Genomic DNA, 23,618 nt, shown 5'->3' with positions numbered 1-23,618 from the left:
CTAGCCGAGGGCCACCCCTTGCTCGATGCCGACGAGGGTGGCCCTAGCCCAATGCCAGCTTCCCTCAGCTAGCTCCACCATGGCTAGCGGAGGGAAGATAGAAGAAGAAGAAAAAAAGAAAAAAGGAGAAATTTTTTAAAAAAAGTTAAAAGACCAAAATGCCCTATAGTTTAGGTAAATGTATCACACTAATAGAAATTCAAGGTCTTTTGTGTCACAATTTTTTTTTGAATAAATGTGTCATGATTAACAAAGTTTGGGATTTTTTATGTCACAACAAAAAAGTTTAGGGTAAATTTGTCACTTTGGGCAAAATTTTTGAGTTTTTTTTTTTGTGGTTTTTTCCTTATTTTTATTTCTGTCCATATAAGAAGTTTTATAAACTTGGCTATCTTTATAGAATGTCTCTTGAAAATTGAAATCATCGTTTGTTTTTTCCTTTTCATTCACTTGAATCTCTTCCCTTTTATCGATTTTGTCTAGATCTTCATTTTCTTCCAAAAAAAGAGAAGGAGGAGGATGTTCTTCGGTGGATCCCTCTTGTTCCTATTTAGTCCCCTTTATTTTGAAAGTTATTTCTATTTCTACATTTGTTTCTTCCTTGTTTTCCCTCCTTTCTTCTGTTTCTAAGGTTTCATGAAAAAAATGTAACTAATTAACCAACCAACAAAACTACCTGTTATAAATAATATCTTGTTGTTGCATCGAAATATATAAATGTTGACTAATCCGGCTAACATTGAACTTAGTAAAATGAAATAATTGAATAATTGAAAAATGAGATTATTCAAGAAAACACATTAAATGCTAAGATTAAGCATTGAATTTCTAGTATTAGATCCATAATCAAAAAAGTGTTTGTGATTGTTCTAAAAGTTAGGACAGTTATTGTATGGGGTTTATCCAATATTAGATGCAGAGGTGCATGATAGATTGATATGAATATCATGAGCTGTCCTGCAATAAAACCCACTGTTGCCGATACCTTCTTCTTGGTTCCTTCTTCACCTTCTTCTAGAACCCAAGCTTGAAGAAGGAAGAGATAAAAGAGCCTTTATGGAGAATGTAGTTAGAAATCCATAATAGAGTCCAACCATAATGACTGAATTATTATGTTAATGCATAAGGATACTGGATTCCCCCTAGTAGAAAAGATTTTAAAATCATTCCAAACTTCCATTTTTCTTTTTCTATTTCGATTTCTTTTATGGATTATTATATAATGATCTTTTAATTTTCCGTATATAGGAATAGAAAGATATAGACTAGAAACGACATATCTTAAGTAAATGGATACCAAAGGAGTATTGCTCTTCTTTTTTTAACATATAATGATGAAAGAGGGAGAGACATCAAATATGCGACGTCTCTCTTAATAATAATATTAGATAAAACACTCTTCTTCCTTTTTAACTTTCCTCTTGAAATTTAGAATAACAACTAAATTTCAGAAAGAAAATAACGAGTAAAATAGCACGTGAATCTAAAGGTCGACATTTTGGTGAAGCTCACGGTATATAAGGGTAGAATGGTTGAAATAGATTTAATTTTGACCAAAGAGAGATGCATTTATAGCGGGGATTAAATAAAGTTAAATTCAATGATAATCCCCACGGAACTCCCTCCCGACTCAGCATGCTCATTGGACCGGCCCAAGAAATCGGTTCAGGCCGGGCCCAATACTGTTTCGCTGAAGGTGGTGGTCGTAGCCGGTAGGGTTGGAATTAGAGACAACGCTGAAGGAGGGGGAATCCTTCATCCGGGTCGGTTCCATCGGGAACATTCCGATCCACCAGACCACCACCGGTTTAATCGAGTTATAATCCCTACCCCCCGTTCGACCCCAGCACCATCACCAGTCACCACCACCACCTTCTCCTCCTCCGTCTTCTCCTCCTTTTTCTCTCTCTCTCTCAACCCCTGCAAATACCTCGTAAGCCCGCCCCCTCCCCCTATCAAACCCGGTGGAAAACGCAACGATACAACACGACGCCGCGCCCCCCGCAATTCCATCCCAGTAGAGCGCTCTCGAGAGAGTCCCGGCGCGCGCAGCCCGATCGAGAAGGAGCGACCGCCGCCATGGAAGAACCGACGAGGCAGCCCGCCGCGGCGGAGGAGGCGCGGAACGAGGAGGAGGAGGCGGTGGCCAAGGCTCAGAGCCTCATGGACAGGGTCACCGCTTCTCCCGACAATCCCAGCCCTGCCCTCCTCCACGCTCTCTCCTCTCTCCTCGAGACCCACGAGTGCCGGTACCGCCCGCCACTGCCACCCTCCTCCCTTCTTCTTCCCCTTGGTGCCCCCCACGTGCTTCTGGGCATTCCTTCTTTACAATCAGTTCATCGCTGAATAGTCTCTTTCTGGGCTTCTTCGGCGCCCATATTGCAGATACTTGGAACGAAGTGATCAGTCCTCCAATAATGCTCGCTCCACTCACACCATTGGGCGCCTCGGCAACCTACTCCGCGTAAGTTGGGACATTCTTTACCTTCCTAGTTCCCTCGAGACGTACGTGCATTGCGGTGAAGACTCCCTTGGCACTGAGAGCATTCCCTTTCCACGTCCCTTTTTGAGAATTCTCCTGTAATTGCTCCTTCATGTCCATGCAGGACAACGATGAATTCTTCGATTTGGTGTCTTCCAAGTACCTCTGTGAAAATACCTTCTCCACCTCAGTCCAGGCAGCTGCTGCTAGGCTTCTTCTGGCCTGTTCGCTCACTTGGGTGGTATGATTCATCTGTCCTTCCCACCCGCAGATTCCTGTGCCTTTCCGCTTTTAACTTCGCCAGTAGTTTCCCTTTTTACATATTTATTTATTTGACAAGCTATATTAAATGGAACACAGTATCCCCATGTTTTTGAAGATGATGCTTTGGAGAACATAAAACGCTGGGTGATTGATGAGCCGGCTGACGATTCTAAGTTCAAGTTTGATGCTGGTAGAAGGGAGGCCTCGGACAATGATATGTTGAGGACCTATGCCACCGGACTTCTTGCACTCTCTTTGTCCAAGTATGCTTCTCGAATTTAGTGGCTTATGTGGGGTTAGCTACTGCAGTCATTATCCATTTTTTCCCATTTTGATAGTTCTAACTTTTATGATTGATTAGTGGTGGTCCATTGGTGGAGGATGTGTTGACTTGTGGACTGTCTGCCAAGCTTATGCATTATCTTCGTGTACGGGTCCTTGGAGATGCTGGACAGAGAGATACTACTCATCTGGCAGAGAGCAAAAGTACTTCTGTGTTGAATTCTGTTAGAGGTAGAGAAGAAAGTCGGGGGAGAGTGCGGCAGGTTGTGGAAGTGCCGCATTCAGAGGATGTCAGGCTGCCAGATGAGAGATGCTTGGAGGATCAAGCTTCTGAAAGGGACCAGGATGGAGGCAGTGGTTGGCAAGCATGTGGAGAAGATAGCCGAATTGCTAGGGAACCACTTGATAGTCTGGTCAATGAGAAGTCAAAATCTGGAGATCTTGATGAAAGTGGTAGGGATGAATCTTCAAGGCGTAGAACACATCGTGGATGGGCAAAATCGAGAGGGAAGGGGAGGGTTGGTGAAGGAGCGGTGGAGAATGAACAAGTCTTGACCTCTCCAGGATCGGGTACTCGGTTAGGTGTTGGGAGGAGTATTAAAGACAAGAGCTCCTCAAGACATGTTGATGTGAAAAAAGTACCTGATACCCGGAAATTAGCAACTCGAGGTGCTGATGGTTTGTCCTCAGAAAGAGATGATCTTATGGAGCTAATTGGAGATTGCAAAGTTGGTAGTCGAGATATCTCTGATCTTGTGAAGGCAGCAGTCAGAGCAGCAGAAGCTGAAGCGAGAGAAGCAAATGCACCTGAAGAAGCCATTAAGGCAGCCGCTGCCGCCGCTGCTGAAGTCGTCAAAAGTGCAGCTTTGGAGGTACTCTGGCATCTGCAATTGTCTCTGATCTCCCTAATTGTGGAAGAAAAATTTTAACTTGCAGTTTGTAATGTTATTACAATTTTCATTTGCTTATACTTAGGCACTTAATACCAAAAATGATGAAGAAGCTGCAGTTTCAGCGGCTTCAAGAGCTGCATCTACAGTTGTTGATGCTGCTCGTGCTGTAGAAGCCTCCAGGTTAGTGATATCAACTTTATCTGTGATTTAATAGTTTCTCCATTAGTGTAGGCTGCACTCTAGTAATAAGGCTGCCACTATTTTTCTGGTCTGTTCAGTTCTTTGAATTCAGTTCATGGTTCATCCCCTACAGGAAATCTATCACCGTTGTGGTTGAATCGACTGATCAAGGTGGTATGGACGTAATAGATGAAGATGTTGAATACTTTATTCCTGACATGGAGTCCTTGGCACAGCTGCGAGAAAAGTACTGCATCCAGTGCCTAGAACTTTTGGGAGAATATGTTGAGGTTCTTGGGCCTGTATTGCATGAGAAGGGTGTTGATGTCTGTCTTGCGTTGCTTCAGAGGAGCTCCAAATATAAAGAGCCTTCGAAGATTGCGGTGCTTTGCCCTGATGTGATGAAGTTAATATGTGCTTTGGCAGCTCATCGGAAATTTGCAGCCCTGTTTGTGGACAGGGGTGGCATGCAAAAACTCCTTTCTATTCCTAGAATTGCTCAAACCTTCTTTGGTCTTTCCTTTTGCTTGTTTACTATTGGTTCGATTCAGGTGATTCTTTAAGCACTTGGTTTGCATGATTCTTCTGTTACTGGGTCAAGGCTGTGGTTTTAAAGATGTCATTAACCTTAATTTATAACATATTCATCTCTTTTGGGCTGATCTTTTTAGGGCATTATGGAACAGTATGTGCCCTTCCTTCAGATGTTGTGCGCCAAGTTGTTGAGTTAGCCATTCAGCTTCTAGAATGCCCCCAGGATCCGATGGCACGAAAGAATGCAGCCTTGTTTTTTGCTGCTGCTTTTGTTTTCAGAGCGGTCCTTGATGCTTTTGATGCTCTGGATGGTTTACAAAAAATACTAGGTGTCTTAAATGATGCAGCCTCAGTAAGATCTGGAGTTAATTCCATATCACTAGGACTCTCCGGTTCAAGTTCACTTCGGAATGACAGGTCACCTCCAGAAGTGCTTACGTCATCCGAGAAGCAGATAGCTTATCACACATGTGTTGCTTTACGGCAATATTTTAGGGCACATCTACTGTTGATTGTGGATTCAATTCGTCCATCTAAGACTAACCGCAATGCTCCCCGGAATATTTCGAGCATGAGGGCAGCCTACAAACCCCTTGACATTAGTAATGAGGCTATGGATGCTGTATTCCTACAATTGCAGAAGGATCGGAAGTTGGGTCCTGCTTTTGTGAGAACACGGTGGCCAGCAGTTGATAAGTTCTTAGCCTGTAATGGACATTTGACCATGTTAGAATTGTGTCAGGTAATTGCCTTATGTTCTGCCTTAACCTTCTGTTCTTTTTGTGGGCATTCAATGCATCTTATTTTTCTATGCTCCCCCTATTCAGGCCCCACCGGTTGAGCGCTATTTGCACGACTTGCTTCAATATGCCTTGGGTGTTCTGCACATTGTTACACTAGTACCTCAAAGTCGTAAAATGATAGTGAATGCTACATTGAGCAATGAACGTGTTGGCATTGCAGTTGTATTGGATGCTGCAAATATTGCTAGTACTTATGTCGATCCAGAGGTGAGTGATCATTTAATACTTCAATGTCGATATCACTTTTATTTGTCTTTATGGTGACAAAATCTGAGTCATGAACCTTTCTTTCCTAGTAATTCTTATGCATTATTTCTGCAGATCATACAGCCTGCTTTGAATGTGCTAATTAATCTCGTGTGCCCTCCGCCTTCAATTAGCAATAGACCTCCTATGCTTGCACAAGGTCAGCAGTCTGCTGCTTCCCAAAGCTCCAATGCCCTTGCCATGGAATCTAGAGATAGAAATGCAGACCGCAGTATCACGGATCGGATTGCTTCTGTGGCCATCCAGAATGATTTAAGGGATCGGAATGGTGAATCTAGTGGGGTTGATAGAGGTTGCACAACGTCATCTGGGACTCAATCTAGCACAGCTCCTTTGACACCTGTTTCTGCATCAACTTCAGGATTGGTTGGAGATCGTAGAATATCTTTAGGTGCTGGAGCAGGTTCTGCCGGTCTTGCTGCCCAGCTGGAGCAAGGATATCGTCAAGCAAGAGACGCTGTCCGTGCTAATAATGGCATAAAGGTCCTTCTGCATCTCCTCCAGCCACGAATATACTCACCTCCTGTTGCTCTTGACTGCATACGTGCTCTGGCTTGTCGTGTTCTACTTGGTTTAGCCAGAGATGATACGATTGCACACATATTAACAAAGCTCCAGGTGAGAAGTTTTGTTTCTCTGCACTTGCAGATTATACATTTAGGCATTTGAATATTATTCCGCTGATGCTTAAACTGCAAGTTGTTGTTTATATCCTGAGATGTGGATTCTGTCAGAGTGTTTTCTGTATCATGTGCAATTTTTGAACACATTTAATCACTTTGAATTTGCACTTTCCTTAGTACACAGAAGTGCCGCTGCCCGTCTCCAAATGTTGGATAATTGTTTTGCAGAGTTTCCAAGGCCTTGACTCATGGAAGCTATGAGTCAAGCCACCAATAATTTTGTGACGGATAATTGTTTTTCAATCCAAAGTTTGAATTCAGTTTGTCAACAAATACAATATTCAATTTCTTGTGTAATAGAGAATTTATTTGATTTTTGTTCATAGGTTGGGAAAAAACTGTCAGAGCTCATTCGAGATTCTGGAAGCCAGACACTTGGGAATGAGCAGGGTAGGTGGCAAGCTGAACTAGCCCAGGTCGCCATTGAACTAATAGGGGTAAGTGAATGATTTTCCTCATCTCAACTTATGTCAACAACTGCATATGTCGGGGATGCAAAAAATGCGTAATGCTCCTACGTGTGATATTTTTTATTATAGCAAGATTTTAATAATATGCACGTGTTTTTAAGTTTCAATAGTCAGTGAGTCTACTTGATCCCAACTCCGTTAGTGACCCAATTTGATAAATTCTCGGGACATCCCAAGTAATATCTTATTTTTTTTTATGCAAATTTGTTTATGAACATTTTGCATTGTGTACATACTTATTTTAATAGATGGAGAAAACATGAATCAGGTGTATGAGCTTACAACTTTGATAGTGTATTCGTTTGAGTTTTTTGAGTTCCAGCATGATAAAGATATTTTTACCTCTTTATTAGCAGGCAAACTATGTAGAACTCTTTGTTGTTAGCTTTCTATATGTCAATACTTTCCGTGCTTGGCATGTAAATCTTGTATCACGTGAAAGTTTTGCTGGAAGCCCTGATCCATTAACCTTTTTTACGAAATGCAATGGACTCCAGAACCTCTCGATTAGTAAAATCAAAATCTTAAACTATACCCCCCACCCCCAAAATAAAAAAAAAAAAATAAAAAGAAAAAAAATTTAAGCCATTGTACTGGGTTTTGAATACGCGATTACGCGATTATTGGCTAGTCAGCAGCTTGTCTCTACTTAGGAAAAAACGGAGATCTGATTTTTTTTTTTTTTTCAGAAGATTTAAGACTTGAGTGCACTAATGGCAAGGTTTACAAACTGATTGCATTCCATATACAAGGTTACTTTTTCCGAAGTAGTTCTAAATAGTGATAAGCAACACTTTTATGGGAGTGAACACTATGGATACCCATATTTAATTGCTTATATAGTGCTTGATGAGCCCATAGGGTCTCTACATGTACCTGCTCTTGCTACTCGTGATTACTCATGCCCAAAAACGGCCATAATGTTTTAATGATGGATACAGAGAAAAGAGGAAAGGGTTTATCCCTGCTTGGCTGGGTAGCTATTTAGAATTCAAGTAAATTGTGGCCAGCATCTAAGTGTACCATGTGGCATTGTAAAAGGAAAATGAAACCGATTATGGTGATCAAAATTGTGTAATAGCTCATGCATGTTGTGAAATCCTTTGCATCCCCAACAAATAGACACACAGAGAAGCAGGGAGGGAGACAGAGAGATCAGGGCTCGCCGGCTCTAGGATACCTCCCATCCCTCGTTTCCAATTCCCCTCGGGTCAAAAAAGGAGAAAGGAATCCTGGTTGGAATGCAAGAGAGGATCCTTATGGAGTGTTTTTTTTTTCCTCTTCTTCCTTTTTTAGTTTCCATATGATGCATCTTGTTCCAAATTACTCAAATTTGCTTTCATTGCGAAGCACAGTTATATCGTAATTTTGTTTATGCATATGTAGATTGTGACAAATTCAGGGCGTGCTAGTACGTTGGCAGCTACAGATGCTGCAACCCCTACCTTGAGGCGCATAGAACGAGCAGCTATTGCCGCTGCCACTCCTATTACTTACCACTCCAGGTTTGTTTTTCTTTTAAGTGAACTCTATATTTTGTTGATGTCAATGATTAATGTCATGTTAATTTAGCCTCCGAATTGTCTTGCCCAACCAATATCAGGGAACTTTTACTCCTTATCCTTGAACATCTGCAAGCGTGTGGTTTGGGTGGGAGTGCTGCTATGCTGCAGAAAGAGGCTCAACTGACTCCTCTCCCATCGACTGTGGTCCCAGCATCTCTTTCATATACAGCAGGCACCCAAGAATCTGCCTCTGTACAGTTTCAGTGGCCATGTGGTCGCACCCCACGTGGATTTCTATCTGAAAAGTTAAGATTCTCTGAACATAATGATATTTCCAGATTGAGATGTGACTCAGCAGGATCTTCAATACGGAAGAAACCGCTGGTTTTCTCACCTAGTTTTGGTTCACAATCAAGGCAGCTGTCTTTCCATGATGGGAGTTCACAACTTAATAAGAAGCTATCCAGTGTCATAAAACCACCTGCACAAGTAATTGTACGTGAAACTCCATCGGAAGCTATGGGGAAATCTTTTGTAGATACTGATCCCCAGTGTAAGACTCCTATCATTTTGCCAATGAAGAGGAAACACCATGAGATAAAAGATAGTGGCTTTGCAATACCTGGGAAGAGGTTACAAACTGCTGAGCATGGGCTGTGCTCCCCTGCTTGTGTAACACCTCATTCCTTCCGTAGAAATGGTACATCAACTGATCCCTCTGGGTTTTCCACACCAAACTCAACTAACAGGGACTTACATGACCGATCAACATGTCTTTTATCTGATGTGGATGACAGTCCATATGTTAATTGTCAAACAGGTCACATGACTTTCACTGACCATGGGTTACTGAATGATCCCCATTCTAGCAATAACATGGAGAGGTTAACTCTGGATTCTCTGGTTGTTCAATATCTGAAGCACCAGCATCGGCAGTGTCCTGCTCCAATTACTACTCTTCCACCTCTCTCACTCTTACACCCACATGTTTGCCCTGAACCAAAGCGGAGTCTTGATGCTCCATCAAATGTAACAGCGCGTCTTGGCACACGGGAGTTCAGAAGTGTGTATGGTGGAGTCCTTGGAAATCGCAAAGATCGTCAATTTGTTTTCAGTAGATTTAGACCATGGCGAACATGCCGAGATGACAATAGTGGTCTCTTGACTTGCATAGCTTTTCTTGGGAACTCTTCTCATATTGCAGCTGGTAGCCATGGTGGAGAGCTCAAAGTCTTTGACACCAATACCAATAGTGTCCTAGACAGCTGCACAAGCCACCAGCCTCCTTTGGTGCTTGTTCAGTCACATGTCTCAGGCGATACACAGCTGCTGCTCTCATCAAGTATTCAGGATGTTCGCTTGTGGGATGCCTCTTCTATAGGGAATGGACCATTACATCCATTTGAAGGGTGCAAGGCTGCTAGGTTTAGCAATTCTGGGAGCCATTTTGCTGCATTATCATCAGATTTAAGCAATAGAGAGATTCTCTTGTATGATATCCAGACCTATCAGATGGAGCTAAAATTGTCGGACACAACTTTTGGTTCTTCAGGTCGGGCGCATATGTATTCTCAGATACACTTCAGTCCATCAGATACAATGTTGCTCTGGAATGGTGTATTATGGGATCGGCGAGTTTCTGGCCCTGTTCATCGATTCGATCAATTCACAGACTATGGGGGTGGTGGCTTTCATCCTGCTGGCAATGAGGTAACTAAACGCTTGTATTGTCTTTCTGTGCATGCTGGTTTATGTAAGTGCAGAAAATTAATTAGCTGATCACAACTTGACATTACTGGTAAACATTATAGCTTCTTTGTTGAGGAGTCAAGGTGCTTTGCTCTCTCTCTCTCTCTCTTATGTGCACGTGTCCACTTGTGATTCTGTAATTATGTAGTGAGGGAATCTGGGATATACAAGCTTGTAATATGAATTCGATCGTGTGAGACAAGTTAACCATAGAATTCCTATGATGTGTGTGGGCGTTGTTGTCTTCTTTTCAACCCTATGCCTTTGTTATAAAATAATTTTTTGGTGGGACTTGCCTTCGAGTTACAAAGGGCTGGTACTGATGCTTAGATAGCAACTCCTTGGCATACGTTTATTGTGCCCTTAAATTAAAGAGTGGTCGGTCCATTATGCTCATTTATCTTGTGTGTAATATACACGCACTTGTTGGTGGATCACACTTAAGTTTGGTTGCATTGCAGTAGTTGATTACTTTCTATGATCTTGTTCCTATTTACTCAAAACACATGCGAGTCTGCTTGGCTTTATTTTGCTTACCATCTAAACTTTTGCGACGATCCCATTGTTACAGGTCATAATAAACTCTGAGGTGTGGGATCTACGGAAATTCAGACTGCTCCGGAGTGTTCCTTCCCTGGATCAAACAGCAATAACATTTAATGCACGTGGTGACGTAATTTATGCAATCTTGAGGAGAAACCTTGAGGATGTAATGTCTGCTGTTCATACTCGTCGTGCCAAGCATCCTCTTTTTGCAGCATTTCGCACAGTTGATGCGGTCAACTATGCTGACATTGCAACTATTCCAGTAGATCGCTGCGTCCTTGACTTTGCAACAGAACCGACGGATTCATTTGTGGGGTTGATCACAATGGATGATCAAGAAGAGATGTTATCTTCTGCGAGGGTCTATGAGATTGGTCGACGGAGGCCGACGGACGACGACTCTGATCCTGATGATGCTGAGAGCGGGGAAGATGAGGAAGAAGATGACGACGATGCTGATGTAGATCCTATATTGGGCTCGGGTCTAGATGGTGATAGTGATAGTGACCCTGATAATATGAGCAATGACGATGATAGTGCGAGTGATCTTGATGACGATGATGAGGAAGATGGGGATTTTATAATGGATGGTTTTGACTTTGATGGTGGAACTGGATTATTGGAAATTGTGACAGAGGGAGATGACGACGACGATGATGGAAGTCAGCTGGTTGAATCTTTCAGTAGTGATGATGAAGAGGATATCGTGCGCAATGGCTTTGGCTTCTAATTGTTGCCAAACCTTGCTGTAAAACATTTTCCATATGTTTAGATAGTATGATTTTTTTTTTCTTTCGGTTGAAGTAGCTGAAAGGCGGAGGAGGGATTTTGTTTTTGATATTATTCGGATAGGTGAGGGTGAATGAATTATGTAAGTATTCAGTATCTCATGCAAAATACCGACCTATCCATCACGAGTCTGAATTATTTCAAAACATGAAAAGATTAATTGCAATTCTCTTGTTAGCCATTGTGTGCGGGGAGGTTTTTTTTTTCAGACAAGGGGGGAGTTTAGAGTTCAGATCTCCGCACGACACGATTACGCTGGCAATAGTAGCGATTCCTTCCTCGAACCAAGTGAAGTCACCGGGAGGTACTGAGACGATCAATAAATGAAAGGGTACTTGTGCACACCCTTTATAGTTAAGCTCGTTGTACTAATGAAACTGCTCTCTTGATTTTACTCTCCCTCAGACATCCCTCTGTACTATGCACGTGGCGACCCTTGTGATAAATTCTCATTGAGAAATCCTATGTGGCATACACTTCAAGGAATTTCAATCACAAATTCACTGCTTGGCCCACTCTCAATCACTGGCTTCTATGATATTTTTTAGGGATATATTCAGTAGAAGTCCTAAAATTTATCAAAAATTATAATTGAATCCTAAAACTTATAAAAATTGCAATCAAATCTTAAAACTTGTCAAATTGGTTCAATTGAGTCATAAAATTAACACCATTAGGAAAGTTAATGGAAATTGTTGACGTGGCGTTAACGTCATATTTTAAATGAATTTTTTTTTTTATATGGCATTTTAAAATTATTTTTTATTCAAAATCTTTAAAAATTAGATTAAAAACTAAAAAGAAAAATCTAAATTTATTTAAAAAAACAAAATAGTTTTTTTTTTTTTTTTAACAAGACCACCAATGGAGCTTCCGCCGCCGCCCATCGCCGGAGGGGCCAGCGACGGTCATCGGCCCTCGCCCGGTCAAGGCCTCTCCGACCCCAGGTGAGGGTCGATCACCCTCGCCAGGTTAGACGAGGACACCCAGATCTGGGCACGCCAACCCTCGCGGGGGGCCGATGACCATCGCCCACCCTAGGCGAGGCCTCACCGACCCTCGCCTGGGGTTGGCGATGCTCACCCGGATCTAGGGGAGCAAGCGTCGTCGACAAGGCCCTATCGAGACGTGTCCAAGGGGAGGAGTAGCGGCGGCTCGGTCGATTAACGAGTCGATGAGGAGGAGCTCGAGGCCGTCGCTCGCTCGCCAACTCTGCCGACGAGGACAAGCCCTTGTTGCTGACAAGAATGGAGAGGCCGAGGAGGAGGACCACGAGGTTCGGTTGCTCGGTGCCCAGGATCTAGGCGAGCATCGCCGACCCTAAGCGAGGGCCAGCGTGCCCAGATTTAGGTGTCCTTGCCCAACTTGGCAGGGGTGACCGGCCCTCACCCAGGGCTGGCGAGGCCTTGCCCGAGCAAGGGCTGGCCACCCAGCCTAGGGCCAATGACCGTTGCCAGCCCTTCGGCAATGGGCGGCGGCGGAAGCTCCACCGGTGGCCTTTTTTTTTTTTTTCTTTAAACAGTTCTTTTTTTTTTTTTTTTTAATATAATAAATTTAGCTTTTCCTTTTTATTTTTTAATCTAATTTTTAAAGATTTTGAATAAAAAATAATTTTAAAAGCCATATAAAAATAAAAAAACTCATTTAAAATATGACGTCAGCAATTTCCATTAACTTTTTTGAAGGTATTAACTTTAGGACTCAATTAAACCAATTTAACAAGTTTTAAGACTTAATTGCACATTTATAAGTTTTAGAACTCAATTGCACTTTTTTGACAAGTTTTAGGACTTGTGTTGAACATATCCTATTTTTTTTATCAAGATGGTGTATCATGAAATCTGAAAGCGCTTCAATCTGGTAGTTCGTGCGCACCAGTTAGTCAAAACTTGAGCCGAACCCATTGCATAAACTCCCATCTCCTTTAATAAATAGAGGAGAAATCATGTTACACATCAATTGCATATGATACAACGGCATTATTTAGTGAGTTGCTTGTGTTATCAGGAATCAAACTAATGGTGATGTACCATTTCCAACCCGTGCTCATGTCCATCCATTCTCTGGGCTGAGAGATTTAACCCGGATCCTCATTCTCATTGTCCGATTTCATTTGGCAAGGGACGACCAGAAATGTCCAAGTTACAAGTGGCTAATCGTAAAAATTATTTTACTGAAATACACCACAATCAAGGAGCACCATACAATTGTGTCAAAGAACAGCCCGGTTATAACACCATTACTAAGTCTGTTCTCATGGGGAGATTCTAAGTGGATCACGAGGGAAAAGCGAGGTTTTCCTGATATTGTTGAGACCGCAGAAGAGCATAACTACCCGCTCCAATCCCACTCCAAAGCCCCCATGCGGAGGTGCCCCATACCTGCACAAAATCACCAATTATGCTGACTCGTTAGAATGGAGAAATAATCATGTTCACTCTGATCAAGTAGCTAACCAAGAACCGGATTTGGATCATCAAGGCTTTGATAAGCTAACGCAACCATTTCATCAGTGATAGTACAATAAGCCAACCGTTTACAGGAGAACAAAGGTGACCAAACTGAATAACCTGAAAGAGTCGATGTATGTTTCAATAGTCTTCACATCAATTCCACATGCCTCTGCACGTTTGGTAAGGAATTCAGGAACATGGACACGCTGAGCTCCTGAGATAATCTCCTCGCCTGGGACAGAGTAATACAAATCAGAAGTTTGCAGTCGAACATGGGTTGAATGCAAGCTTTGCTGGTCAAGAGATACTCATATGGGAAACTCTCAAGCATTTATAACACAATCATGTGAGGAGACAAATGAGATTTACTGGGCATTGCTAAACGGCCTCCAGATGCAACTTTATAGAGTTCATGCAAAAGAGAAAGCAGAAGCCTCATAATATATGGAAAAATTTCTAAACCATCTTGGATTTATGGTAAAGATGTCACTATATAAGACTTCATGGTATACAAGAATCAATGGAACATATAATTCTCCTGACATTTCAAGCCTTCGCTTCCATCCAATTTCCCCAGTCTTTTTGAACAATTTGACGATGCATTTTAAACAGTTTCAAACAAATTGTAAGGCCAAATAATCAAGACAAAGGCATAATTCCGAAACCATCAATCAGAGAAAGTTTGCTGACATGTAGAATGGCCCAATAGTTTACCTCTAATAAAAACATCAAATGAATTACTGTAGGCAGGATTGTCATAACACGGCATGGTGTAGAATGGCCTAACAGCCAAAGGATAACGATGAAGTATATAGAACTCGGTGCCATACCTAAAATTAAAAGAAAGCTTGGTAAGTTAATTATACAGAAAATAATTGCACTAACAATCGGAAACCCAACTTAGTACTTCAGGCACATGAAAAATTATTTAACATATTACTTTTCTAGAACCAGCTGACCCAATTTTCTCTCTACTTCTGTGTTCAAGTCACCTAGAGGATCAATCTCAACACTGGCATCCTGTACAAGCATAGTAATGTCAGAGCACCAACGGAAAAATTTAGCGCGTGTGAAGATATGTAGGTTCAGTAGGTTCAGAGCCAGACAAACTACTTCAAGAGCACTCATCCACAAACCGGTAAATGTAACAAATGGAAAAAGCAACCTCAAGGATTTTGGACCAAAGGCGATTAGTTTCAAGACATTACTAACCTTGAGTATTCAATCAGTAAGTTGATTCCATCTATACATGCTATATTGGACAATGAATTGACTCCAGAAACCCAATGCACTCATTCCAAGGAGACAAGAAAACAAACTCTAAACAACAATCAAAGAGAAACTACCAACCCTTTGTTGACTGGGTGAATCTCAGTCTTGAGGGGATTTCTTTAGATTTAGCTCATGATAAGAGCTTATTGCTGAATGGACATGATTTTCCCTACTCAATCAAGCGTAAAATTCACTAAAACATTAGTTCCAGCTGAAAACTATCCCTAAGCAAATATGCTGAAAATTGACCCAAAAGGCCAAAACAAATGCTGGAACTCAAATATATAAACTATATCCATCACATTTGATGCAAGTTATTTATTAAACAGCATGTATCAATCTAGCGAATAATGGTGATTTTGGGACTGCTTTGACATCTGGAAAGCTCATAAGTTGGTTGTTTAGTAGACAGTATTCATAAGTGCCAATGAACCCATATGCTGCCATTATTATCTGTTATAGTTCTTTTAAGTCTCGGCAGTTATTTAGGGTGCGTTTTGTAACATTTCTGTTTAAAAATTGTTTCTGGGAACAGAAATAAAAAAAAGTATTTCTACTTCAGGAAACAATTTTTGAACAAAAAAATGCGTTTGGTAAATCTGTTCCAGAAATATAAAAAGAATAAAAACACGTTTGATAAATTTGTATAATTTTTTTATTTATTTTAATTTTTAAATATTTTCTATTTTATTTCTTATTTTTCTTATTTATTTTTCATTTTCTTCTTTTGGCTGGTTGCCGGCCTCGGCCATGGCCGATGAGGGTCGGTCGCTGGTGGCGAGCTCGAGCTCGCCTAGATTTGGCAAGGCCAAACTCACCCAGCGGCGGCGAGGCTCGGCGTCGCCACCGCTAGGTGATGTCGACCTAGCGGTGGCTCGGCGAGGTCGAGCCTCCGCCGGCCGCCGGCAAGCTCGGCCTCGCTGGATCTGGGCAAGATTGAGCTCGCCCAGCACGGCGCGAGGTCAGCCTCGCCGGGGTCGGCGATGCTTCGGTGAGGTCGCGACCCTCGATGGCCGACGATCGGCCATGGCTGAGGCCGGCGACCGGCCAAAAAAAAAAGAAAAAAAAGAAAAAGAAAAGAAAAAAAGAAAGAGAAGAAAATGGAAGAGAGAGAAAGTGTTCTTAAATTTTGTTCCAGAAACAAAAAACAATTTTTTTTTCTTGTTTCTTCCCAGATGTGTTTCTGGAATAAAAAATAGATTTGGAACAAAAAAATAGATTTGGAATAAAAACGCAAACAAACGCGTTTCTATTCCTTTTTTGTTCGTAGGAACAAAAAAACTGTTTTTAAACAGAAAAAAGAAGTGAAAACAAACAGGCCCTTAGCTGCCAAAAAATTTCTCCTCACCTTGAGCATTTGAACCCTTCTTGAAACGTAAGCCGCAAGGTCTTTCTCAAGTACTGCAATTGAAACTTATTGCCCATCAGGTGCACTATGTTTTTTGTAAACATTACCAACTGTTATGAGGATTGCGGGGAAAAAGAAGGTGGATCGTATCATCACCTTTAAAGGTTCAAAAGGATATTGTCTTCCGATAGCTTCGAGTTCTTTCTTGCAACTCGCATTCAATGAGTCAAACATTGCAACAAACAACTGGTCCACGATGTCCATCACCTGCACATAAAAGTCTGGTTCACTGAACTGAATTGAAGCACAAAATAAATGCAAAAGTACCCAATCCCACCTCAAAATAATGCTTCTTAATCTCCATTTCAACATCAAGCCCAGTAAATTCACATAAATGCCTGTGTGTGTAGGAGTCTTCTGCCCTAAAAACAGGGCCAATCTCAAAAACACGCCCAAAATCACCACAAATAGACATTTGCTTGTGAAGCTGGGGTGACTGCGCCAGGCACGCGGGGCGCCCTTTATAGTCCAGCTTAAAAACGGCAGAACCTCCTTCACTGGATCCAGCTATCAGTTTCGGCGTATGGATTTCAATAAAGCCTTCAGATAACAAGAACTGCCTAAATATCTGAACAATGTGGGATTGTATAAGTTTAGGCGTCAGACTCAGAACACATTATCCAAGATAAACATATATAGCAAACTGGGAGGAACCTTGGCAGCCGAATGCAGAACAGCCACACCATCAGCATCTTATCTTAAGAAATTGAACGATCTGTTATTTGTAAGTTAGTGACTACAAAAACAACCCATTTTCATTTGAAGTAAACAGAAACAAAGGAAACAGACTTCCCCATTTCTACTATGCTTTCGCCCCATGCATCATAAAGCTCCCTAACGTTTTGAGCCATATCCTCCTAAATGATTGGAGGAAAAACATAGGCATCAGATAAACTATTTTGGACCATAACATTTTACATCTAGACATCTTGCAGTTATTTCCAGTACGTACAGAAAAGAGAGCAAGACAGAATCATGTCATTTTCTATGGACTAGTTGCTGTTGTGAAAGAGGGGAGAATATAATGAGTTTGGGAATTTCATCGGGTATGGGACATGGGGGAAGCTCACATTGCCAACTTGACTCTGGATTCGAAAGATGCCTTGATTAGCTGGCGTGCGTATGTCGAGGACCCTAAAATTTAACCTCGTACCCTGATTAACACGAACGAGCTGCTCCCCGGCCTGCGAATTATGCGAACAAGGAACTTAAAACAAGAGAGCCTAAGCCTGGACACGAGTGGAAAGACGAAATGATTATCGAGAGAGAGAGAAAGAGAGAGACCTGGAGAGCCTTCTCGATCTCAGCCTCGCTGCGGGCAGCGTCCTCGAGATTGATGGGGAGGGTGGGGAAGGCCTTGCTGACGCAATGGAGCTTGTGGACCTGAATCTCCACCTGCTGGGAGGCGCCCTTGATGGGGGAGGAAGGGACGGTGAGGGTGCCACGGACGTCCACGATGGACTCGCGGTTCAAGGAGGCCACGAACTTCACCATCTGCCGGCTGACCGAGCCCTCCTGCTCGGTCACCACGCACTGCACCGTGAACCCCCTCCCTCACCACCACGAACGCCATCTTCTTCCCCACCGCCCTGATCGCCTGCGCCCTCCCCGCACCAGCACGCTCCTCCCCTGCATCCCCTCCCCCAGCGCCCCGACCTCCGTGTACGGCTCGCCCACCTCCTCCTTGGACTGCAAATCGGCCAGCGGGACCTCCCCGTAGTTGGCGGCGAGGGGATCCTCCTCCTCCTCCTCCTCCTCCTCGGCGGCGCCCGAGACGGCGGAGGAGGCCTCCAGGCGGCGGCGGAGCTTCTCGAGCTTGGCCTCCTCCTTCTTGGCGGCCTTCTTGCTTAGCTTGGGTTGCTCCGACGGGTGAGCATCGGCTTCAGACGACGTCGTCATGGTGGTTCTCGAGGAGGAGGAACAACGGTCGTACAATGCAGAAGAAATGCAGTGAAGAGTGGAGACTAGACTATGGACTATGGAGGGAGAGAGATGCCGGAGAATATTTTAAGGCCTTAAGAAAGAAAACCGTAGCCTCCACGCTAAGCGCAATTCCCTTCCTCTCCTCTGCTCTTCTCTGCTCTTCTCTCCTCTCGACCGGGGTAAATTCCACCCACTTGTTATTTACGTATAAAAAGGTTTTATAAAAAAATTTCTTTGAAATATATATAAATATATATATATATATATATATATATATATATGTGTGTGTGTGTGTGTGTGTGTGTGTGTGTGTGTGTGTATCTGTGTATTTGCATATGCTAGTCAAGTGACTAACTTAATAATAAATCGGATGGAATTTATCAATAAATTCATGATCCCTAAAGCAAATTTCCAAAATTTTGTAAGATCGAGCTCTACCGTCGTCATCAATGTAACCAAATGTGTTTTGTTCATTGAAGCATAACTTGTAACCAAGACCCCACTTACACTTATGTCTTATATATGTGATGATAATTTGTGAGACAAAAGGAAACTTTCAAAATATGTATATCATAATTATCTATTAATTCCATAACTATTTCAATTCTAAATTTAGAATTTACCTATTATCCTTTAAATTCATTTTACAAGCTCATCAATATTCGCGAAATATGTTTTTTTTTTTTTTTTTCCTTTTCTATCAGGACATTTAAGGTTCCCGTTTCTTTCCTCACATATTATTGTGAATCTCTCTTAGTCTCCTCTTACAACTGTATGGGCGTATTTCTTAAACATTTACTTATCTCCAAACCCCATTTTAACTTCTTTCTTTTCCCCCACATGCATATGCTGGTGCTCATTTGTAGAAGATACATTCATTTGAGGCCAGCCAAAAGAAAAAAGAGACAAAAATCAGTCCAATGCTAAAAAATAAAGAGCCAAGCCGAGGCTTGGAATGTTTGGTAGTTGCCTCGATAGGATTAGTCGTCGATGAGATGGCATGCGCCACTTTGATATAAGTAGTAGAGAGGTCTCATCAAATCGAGTGTAGTAAGTAGCATTCGATAGGTTACATTACAATCACATCCAAAAGTGCAACTAAGAATCTGCCAATGCCCGAGTCAAGATATTAGTTCAAGCAGGTGGGGGTGAAGGTCGTAGTAGCATTCGGATGCTAATTCAAGTGCAACTAAGAATGTACCATGCACGAGTCGGATGCTAATTCAAGCAGGTGGGGTGAAGGTCGTAGTTGCAGTCTTCACAGGACAAGGCCCAGAACCTGCCTTCTCTCTTGCAGGAGTCGCATACATACGCCTTGGCCATCCCCGGCTTCAGCGCATGCTCGTGCCTCGCGTCCTTCACCTCCCTCCTCCCCAGCTTCTCCCCTTCCTCCCTCAGCGCCTCCTCTATCTCCCTCCTCCTCTCCGCCGTGAACGGGAACCCCATCGCCCCGTACTCCGACACCATCTCCCTCCCCTCCCGGCTCGCCGTCCTCCCGTCTCGGCCCACGATTATCAGCGCCGGAATCCTCCGGATGCCGAAGATCCTGCACAGGTCCTTTCGGCTCTTGTCCTCGTATGGAATGAACGGCCACGGCATGCTGCTCGTGCCCGCCTCGAATTCCTCCTTATTACCATCCGTCGACACGAATATGACCTCGAAGCATTGATCTCTAGCGGCTGCTTTGAGCTCCGCATAAGCTTCCTTGAGTTGTTGGGTGAAATCAGAACACGGGGGGCTCCAGCTTGCCCCGAAGTAGAGCCCCACGGTCTTTCCAACGAGATGGGGTACCGGCAGCTGGAAAAATAGGAGAGATGGCGTTAGCAATGCAGTGAAACCAACATGTGCAACGAAAGGAATAGCATCCGTCGACCCTCAAACGTACCCTTCCAGCTCCACCGTCGGAGAGGAGAAGACAGTCTCGACCTTCCCCGGCCAATAGGCGCTCCAAGTTTCCACCTTCGCGCCTGGAAGCATCGAGAAGCTTGAGCTCCTCTAGCCTTTTCTTCGTGAAAGGGAATGCTTCAGCTCCGTAATCTTCTATCATGCCAATCAACTCGTCATGACCCGGCATCTCTTCCGAAGTCAACGGAACAAGGGATGGAATGCGATGGACGCGGTAGTGTTTATTGAGCCGTCCGTGCAAGCTCGCATCGAAGGGGACGGCGAGCCAGGGCATGCACCGGAAGTGCTCATCGAAAGCCTTCTCGTCGTGATCCGAGGAAACGAACAGGATCTCCAGCGGATGCTCACCAGCAGCATTCACGGTCTCGTACAGCCGCGCCAGCTGAGGAACGAAGGTTCTACAAGGCCTGCACCAATTTGCAGAGAAGAGGATGCAGACTGACCGGTTTTCAAGGGAGGAGAGGGGAACCTGATGTGATGGCCCAAAGAAGAAGAGCAGAAAAGGGCAAATCAGCAAAGGACGATCCATGATCGAAGCGAAAGGATGAAGGAGGTGGATAGGGTACGAACCTGGCCATGAGAAGACAAGAGACAGGTGACCCCATGGGACGCCAAGACGTCGAGAGCACTTTGATCGGACATGGCGAGCGCCCCCAAGTGCAGAGAGCAGAGAGTCGTGTGGGGGTTGGAGGGGAGGGAGGGCATGTAAAAGTGTCCGAGTGAAGTGGGGATAAGATCGAAATGAGATGCTTTGCTTGCCGCCTGGAATTATCCCAAAAGGTATATTCCCCCTTTTTTCGGATGCACGAATGGGTCGGCACGGTTGTCCGGGCGGTGTTTACGATGCATTGATTCGTTTAAGATATGAAAAAGAGGTCGAGGGGAGGAAGAAGCGGCGTGTCAAGAAGGTAAGCTACAGTTCGACCAAAAAAAAAAAAAAAAAACATAAGGTAAGCTACAGAGAATGAGAGAGATAAGGGAACCACCTGAATATTTTCTCCCATTTGGGGCAATTTGGGTGAAAGAATGAGATGCGGATGCCTGCATATGCAGGCATGGGCCTGGGCCCTCAACAAAGCCCAGGTTCTGTCTAAAGGAATGAACTACAGGGGACCATGATGATGATGATTCATCGCCGTTGACAGAGGAGCCAGGGAAGGTCTGAGGGAAGATGGCGGCGACGGTGAACGTGTTCGTGTACGGTAGCCTTCTGGTGGACGATGTTGTCAGGGCCCTCCTGAATCGCGTCCCTCCTTCCAGCCCTGCCCTCCTCCCTGACTTGTCCGTTCCCTCCCTCTCCGTTTTCTTCCCTTCGGTTCCCCTGATTCAATTCCATTCGAATCTCACTCTCTCTCTGTCTCTGTCTGTGTCTGGGTATTGGAAATGGCGAATTTAAACAAATAAAAAAGAACAGTCACAGGTTTAGCATCAAGGGTCGGGTTTATCCTGCTATTCTCCCCCTCCCCAAACACACCGTCTCGGGCAAGGTCTGTGTTCTCTCTCCCTCCTTGTCATCATTTTCTCTTTGCCTCTTATTTGGTAGACATACGATGTATCAATAACTCATTTGGCTAAGGACTAGCATCTTGCGTGATTGCCCCTGTTCCCTTTTGATAGCTAGATGATGTACCTTCTCACGTGATATTATACAACCTCTAAAATTGCCACCTTTCTGGTATGATCATAAGAATGTATTCTCAACAGGGTTTATGCATTTCTACTCAACTGTCCTCGACCAAGCAGTGAGCCACCACCGCCGCTCCGTTTCCTCATGGCTTCCTGCAATTTTTCCTCTTGCAGGTATTGATGGGAATCACTGTTCCTGAACTGGATATGTTAGATACATTTGAGGATGTGGAGTACACGAGGACCACTGTGCAGGTCACTTTGTTGGTTAGTTCCCTCGCTCCTTTCTGTTCATTGCTTTTCATGATTACTTCAGGCAAAACATATAGTCTTCTCTGTACATTTATGTCAACTTTTAGTGCGTTTGATTTTTCTTTGGCTTTCATCATGAAATGAATCAACTCCTCAGATGTCTACATCATCTAACGGATGATGTTGAGCCCTTTGCAGGATAGTTCTGACAAATTGGAAGCTGAAGCTTATGTTTGGAGCGACAAACATGATCCAAACTTGTATGGAGACTGGGACTTTGAGGTACCTCAGTTTCACTTTTCTTTAAACGGTTAATCTCTTCTTCCGTGCATATGATTGTCATATAGGGTTAAACTACAAAGTCTTGCATAATTTGAAGCTGCGGGACCTTCTTCTCGGCAACCAATATTTTGCTGTTTTCTACCAACTGAAGCTTCTCTCTCCTTTGCTGTTTTTTCTTTTTGCGTTATCTACTGTTATTGTAACCTTTACTGTATTTTTCTTCTGTTCGTTTGATATAAGACTCTTTTCTTCATGCTCTTCTTAAGGAATGGAAACAAAAACACATGGATGACTTTCTTAAGATGACTGTTGGTTTCGTGGGGGAATTAGAGCGGCCTGAATCCAAGCCTAGGGTGGCGACCTATGAATCTTTCTATAGCCAGGATGGTGATAATCCCCCCGCACCTTGATTTCTTCACCAATATGTATATTCTGAATAATTTTCACAAACTGCTGGTATCATGATCCTGCATCATTTATCTCTGTGAGCAGCTACCTAAATTAAGCTGCCAGGACATGTTAATGCCATTGTGCAGATGCTATCTATTCTTGGATGTAGCAGATTTTTTGCAAGGCTATTTCTTGTTCTTCATGTTCTGATTCAAGATATATTTTCTTGCAAGTAGAGTGAGCTTTTATTTTATTTATTATTATTATTTTTTTAAATACAAGTTCGATCCTCATTTGTTTCTGTGCGGTTGTTTTCACATCTTTCGGTTCTCTTTTTTTCGTTGCGCTTTTTTGGACGAGTTGTGCATATGAAAGGCAAAATCACATAAAGAATTAGATGAGATATGTTCTATATGATGATGGTGATGTCAATTGGCTGCCGCCTGGAGTCATTGCTGTTCACTCTCGTAGACCTTAGTCCAGGATTCGTCTTTTTTTCAAAGTTCAAAGTGTCCGAATGCTTTACATTCCCAAATTACAATTAAGGCGAAGTATTTTCCTCATGAATCTAGTATTGATAGACTTCCTGTTGTGACTGTACACTCTGTATTATCATTTAACTGCAATCACTGAGATGATTCTTTTGAGTAATGTAAACTC

The 23,618-nt window shown here is 43.1% G+C and overlaps 4 protein-coding genes and 1 pseudogene across 4 annotated transcripts; 2 read left to right on the top strand and 3 right to left on the bottom strand.

The window, feature by feature from the left end:
- On the bottom strand, window positions 1-1,167 carry LOC120292112 (annotated as a pseudogene).
- Window positions 1,168-1,839: 672 nt separating this feature from the next.
- LOC104438359 (DDB1- and CUL4-associated factor homolog 1) lies at window positions 1,840-11,624 on the top strand. Its single transcript, XM_010051479.3, is given in 15 exon segments — window positions 1,840-2,249; window positions 2,386-2,464; window positions 2,607-2,723; window positions 2,843-3,009; window positions 3,108-3,900; window positions 4,004-4,101; window positions 4,235-4,652; window positions 4,773-4,782; window positions 4,785-5,377; window positions 5,463-5,645; window positions 5,760-6,323; window positions 6,715-6,825; window positions 8,245-8,363; window positions 8,462-10,073; window positions 10,684-11,624. Coding segments are annotated over 15 exon segments (5,739 nt in total). The 5' UTR covers window positions 1,840-2,079; the 3' UTR covers window positions 11,389-11,624.
- A 1,892-nt stretch (window positions 11,625-13,516) lies between these two features.
- On the bottom strand, window positions 13,517-18,756 carry LOC104438360 (aspartate--tRNA ligase 2, cytoplasmic). The gene is given in 12 exon segments (XM_039308745.1): window positions 13,517-13,828; window positions 14,018-14,132; window positions 14,615-14,730; window positions 14,841-14,920; window positions 16,521-16,534; window positions 16,537-16,573; window positions 16,677-16,787; window positions 16,858-17,148; window positions 17,651-17,764; window positions 17,865-18,129; window positions 18,131-18,191; window positions 18,194-18,756. Coding segments are annotated over 12 exon segments (1,617 nt in total). The 5' UTR covers window positions 18,480-18,756; the 3' UTR covers window positions 13,517-13,701.
- Window positions 18,757-19,415: 659 nt separating this feature from the next.
- On the bottom strand, window positions 19,416-21,360 carry LOC104438361 (probable nucleoredoxin 3). The gene is made up of 3 exons (XM_010051483.3): window positions 20,979-21,360; window positions 20,389-20,877; window positions 19,416-20,300 (listed from the first exon to the last, which is right to left on the bottom strand). The coding sequence occupies exons 1-3, from the start codon at window positions 21,111-21,113 to the stop codon at window positions 19,722-19,724; spliced, it is 1,203 nt and encodes a 400-aa protein (XP_010049785.2). The 5' UTR covers window positions 21,114-21,360; the 3' UTR covers window positions 19,416-19,721.
- Window positions 21,361-21,504: 144 nt separating this feature from the next.
- LOC104438362 (AIG2-like protein D) lies at window positions 21,505-23,211 on the top strand. The gene is made up of 5 exons (XM_010051484.3): window positions 21,505-21,689; window positions 21,823-21,895; window positions 22,209-22,301; window positions 22,485-22,568; window positions 22,835-23,211. The coding sequence occupies exons 1-5, from the start codon at window positions 21,580-21,582 to the stop codon at window positions 22,976-22,978; spliced, it is 504 nt and encodes a 167-aa protein (XP_010049786.2). The 5' UTR covers window positions 21,505-21,579; the 3' UTR covers window positions 22,979-23,211.
- The last annotated feature ends 407 nt before the right edge of the window (window positions 23,212-23,618 follow it).

This window comes from Eucalyptus grandis, chromosome 3 (assembly GCF_016545825.1).
Source record: "Eucalyptus grandis isolate ANBG69807.140 chromosome 3, ASM1654582v1, whole genome shotgun sequence".
Lineage (NCBI taxonomy): Eukaryota > Viridiplantae > Streptophyta > Magnoliopsida > Myrtales > Myrtaceae > Eucalyptus > Eucalyptus grandis.
Note: the sequence above shows the minus strand (reverse complement) of the source record. Positions and strands in the feature narration are given on the sequence as shown.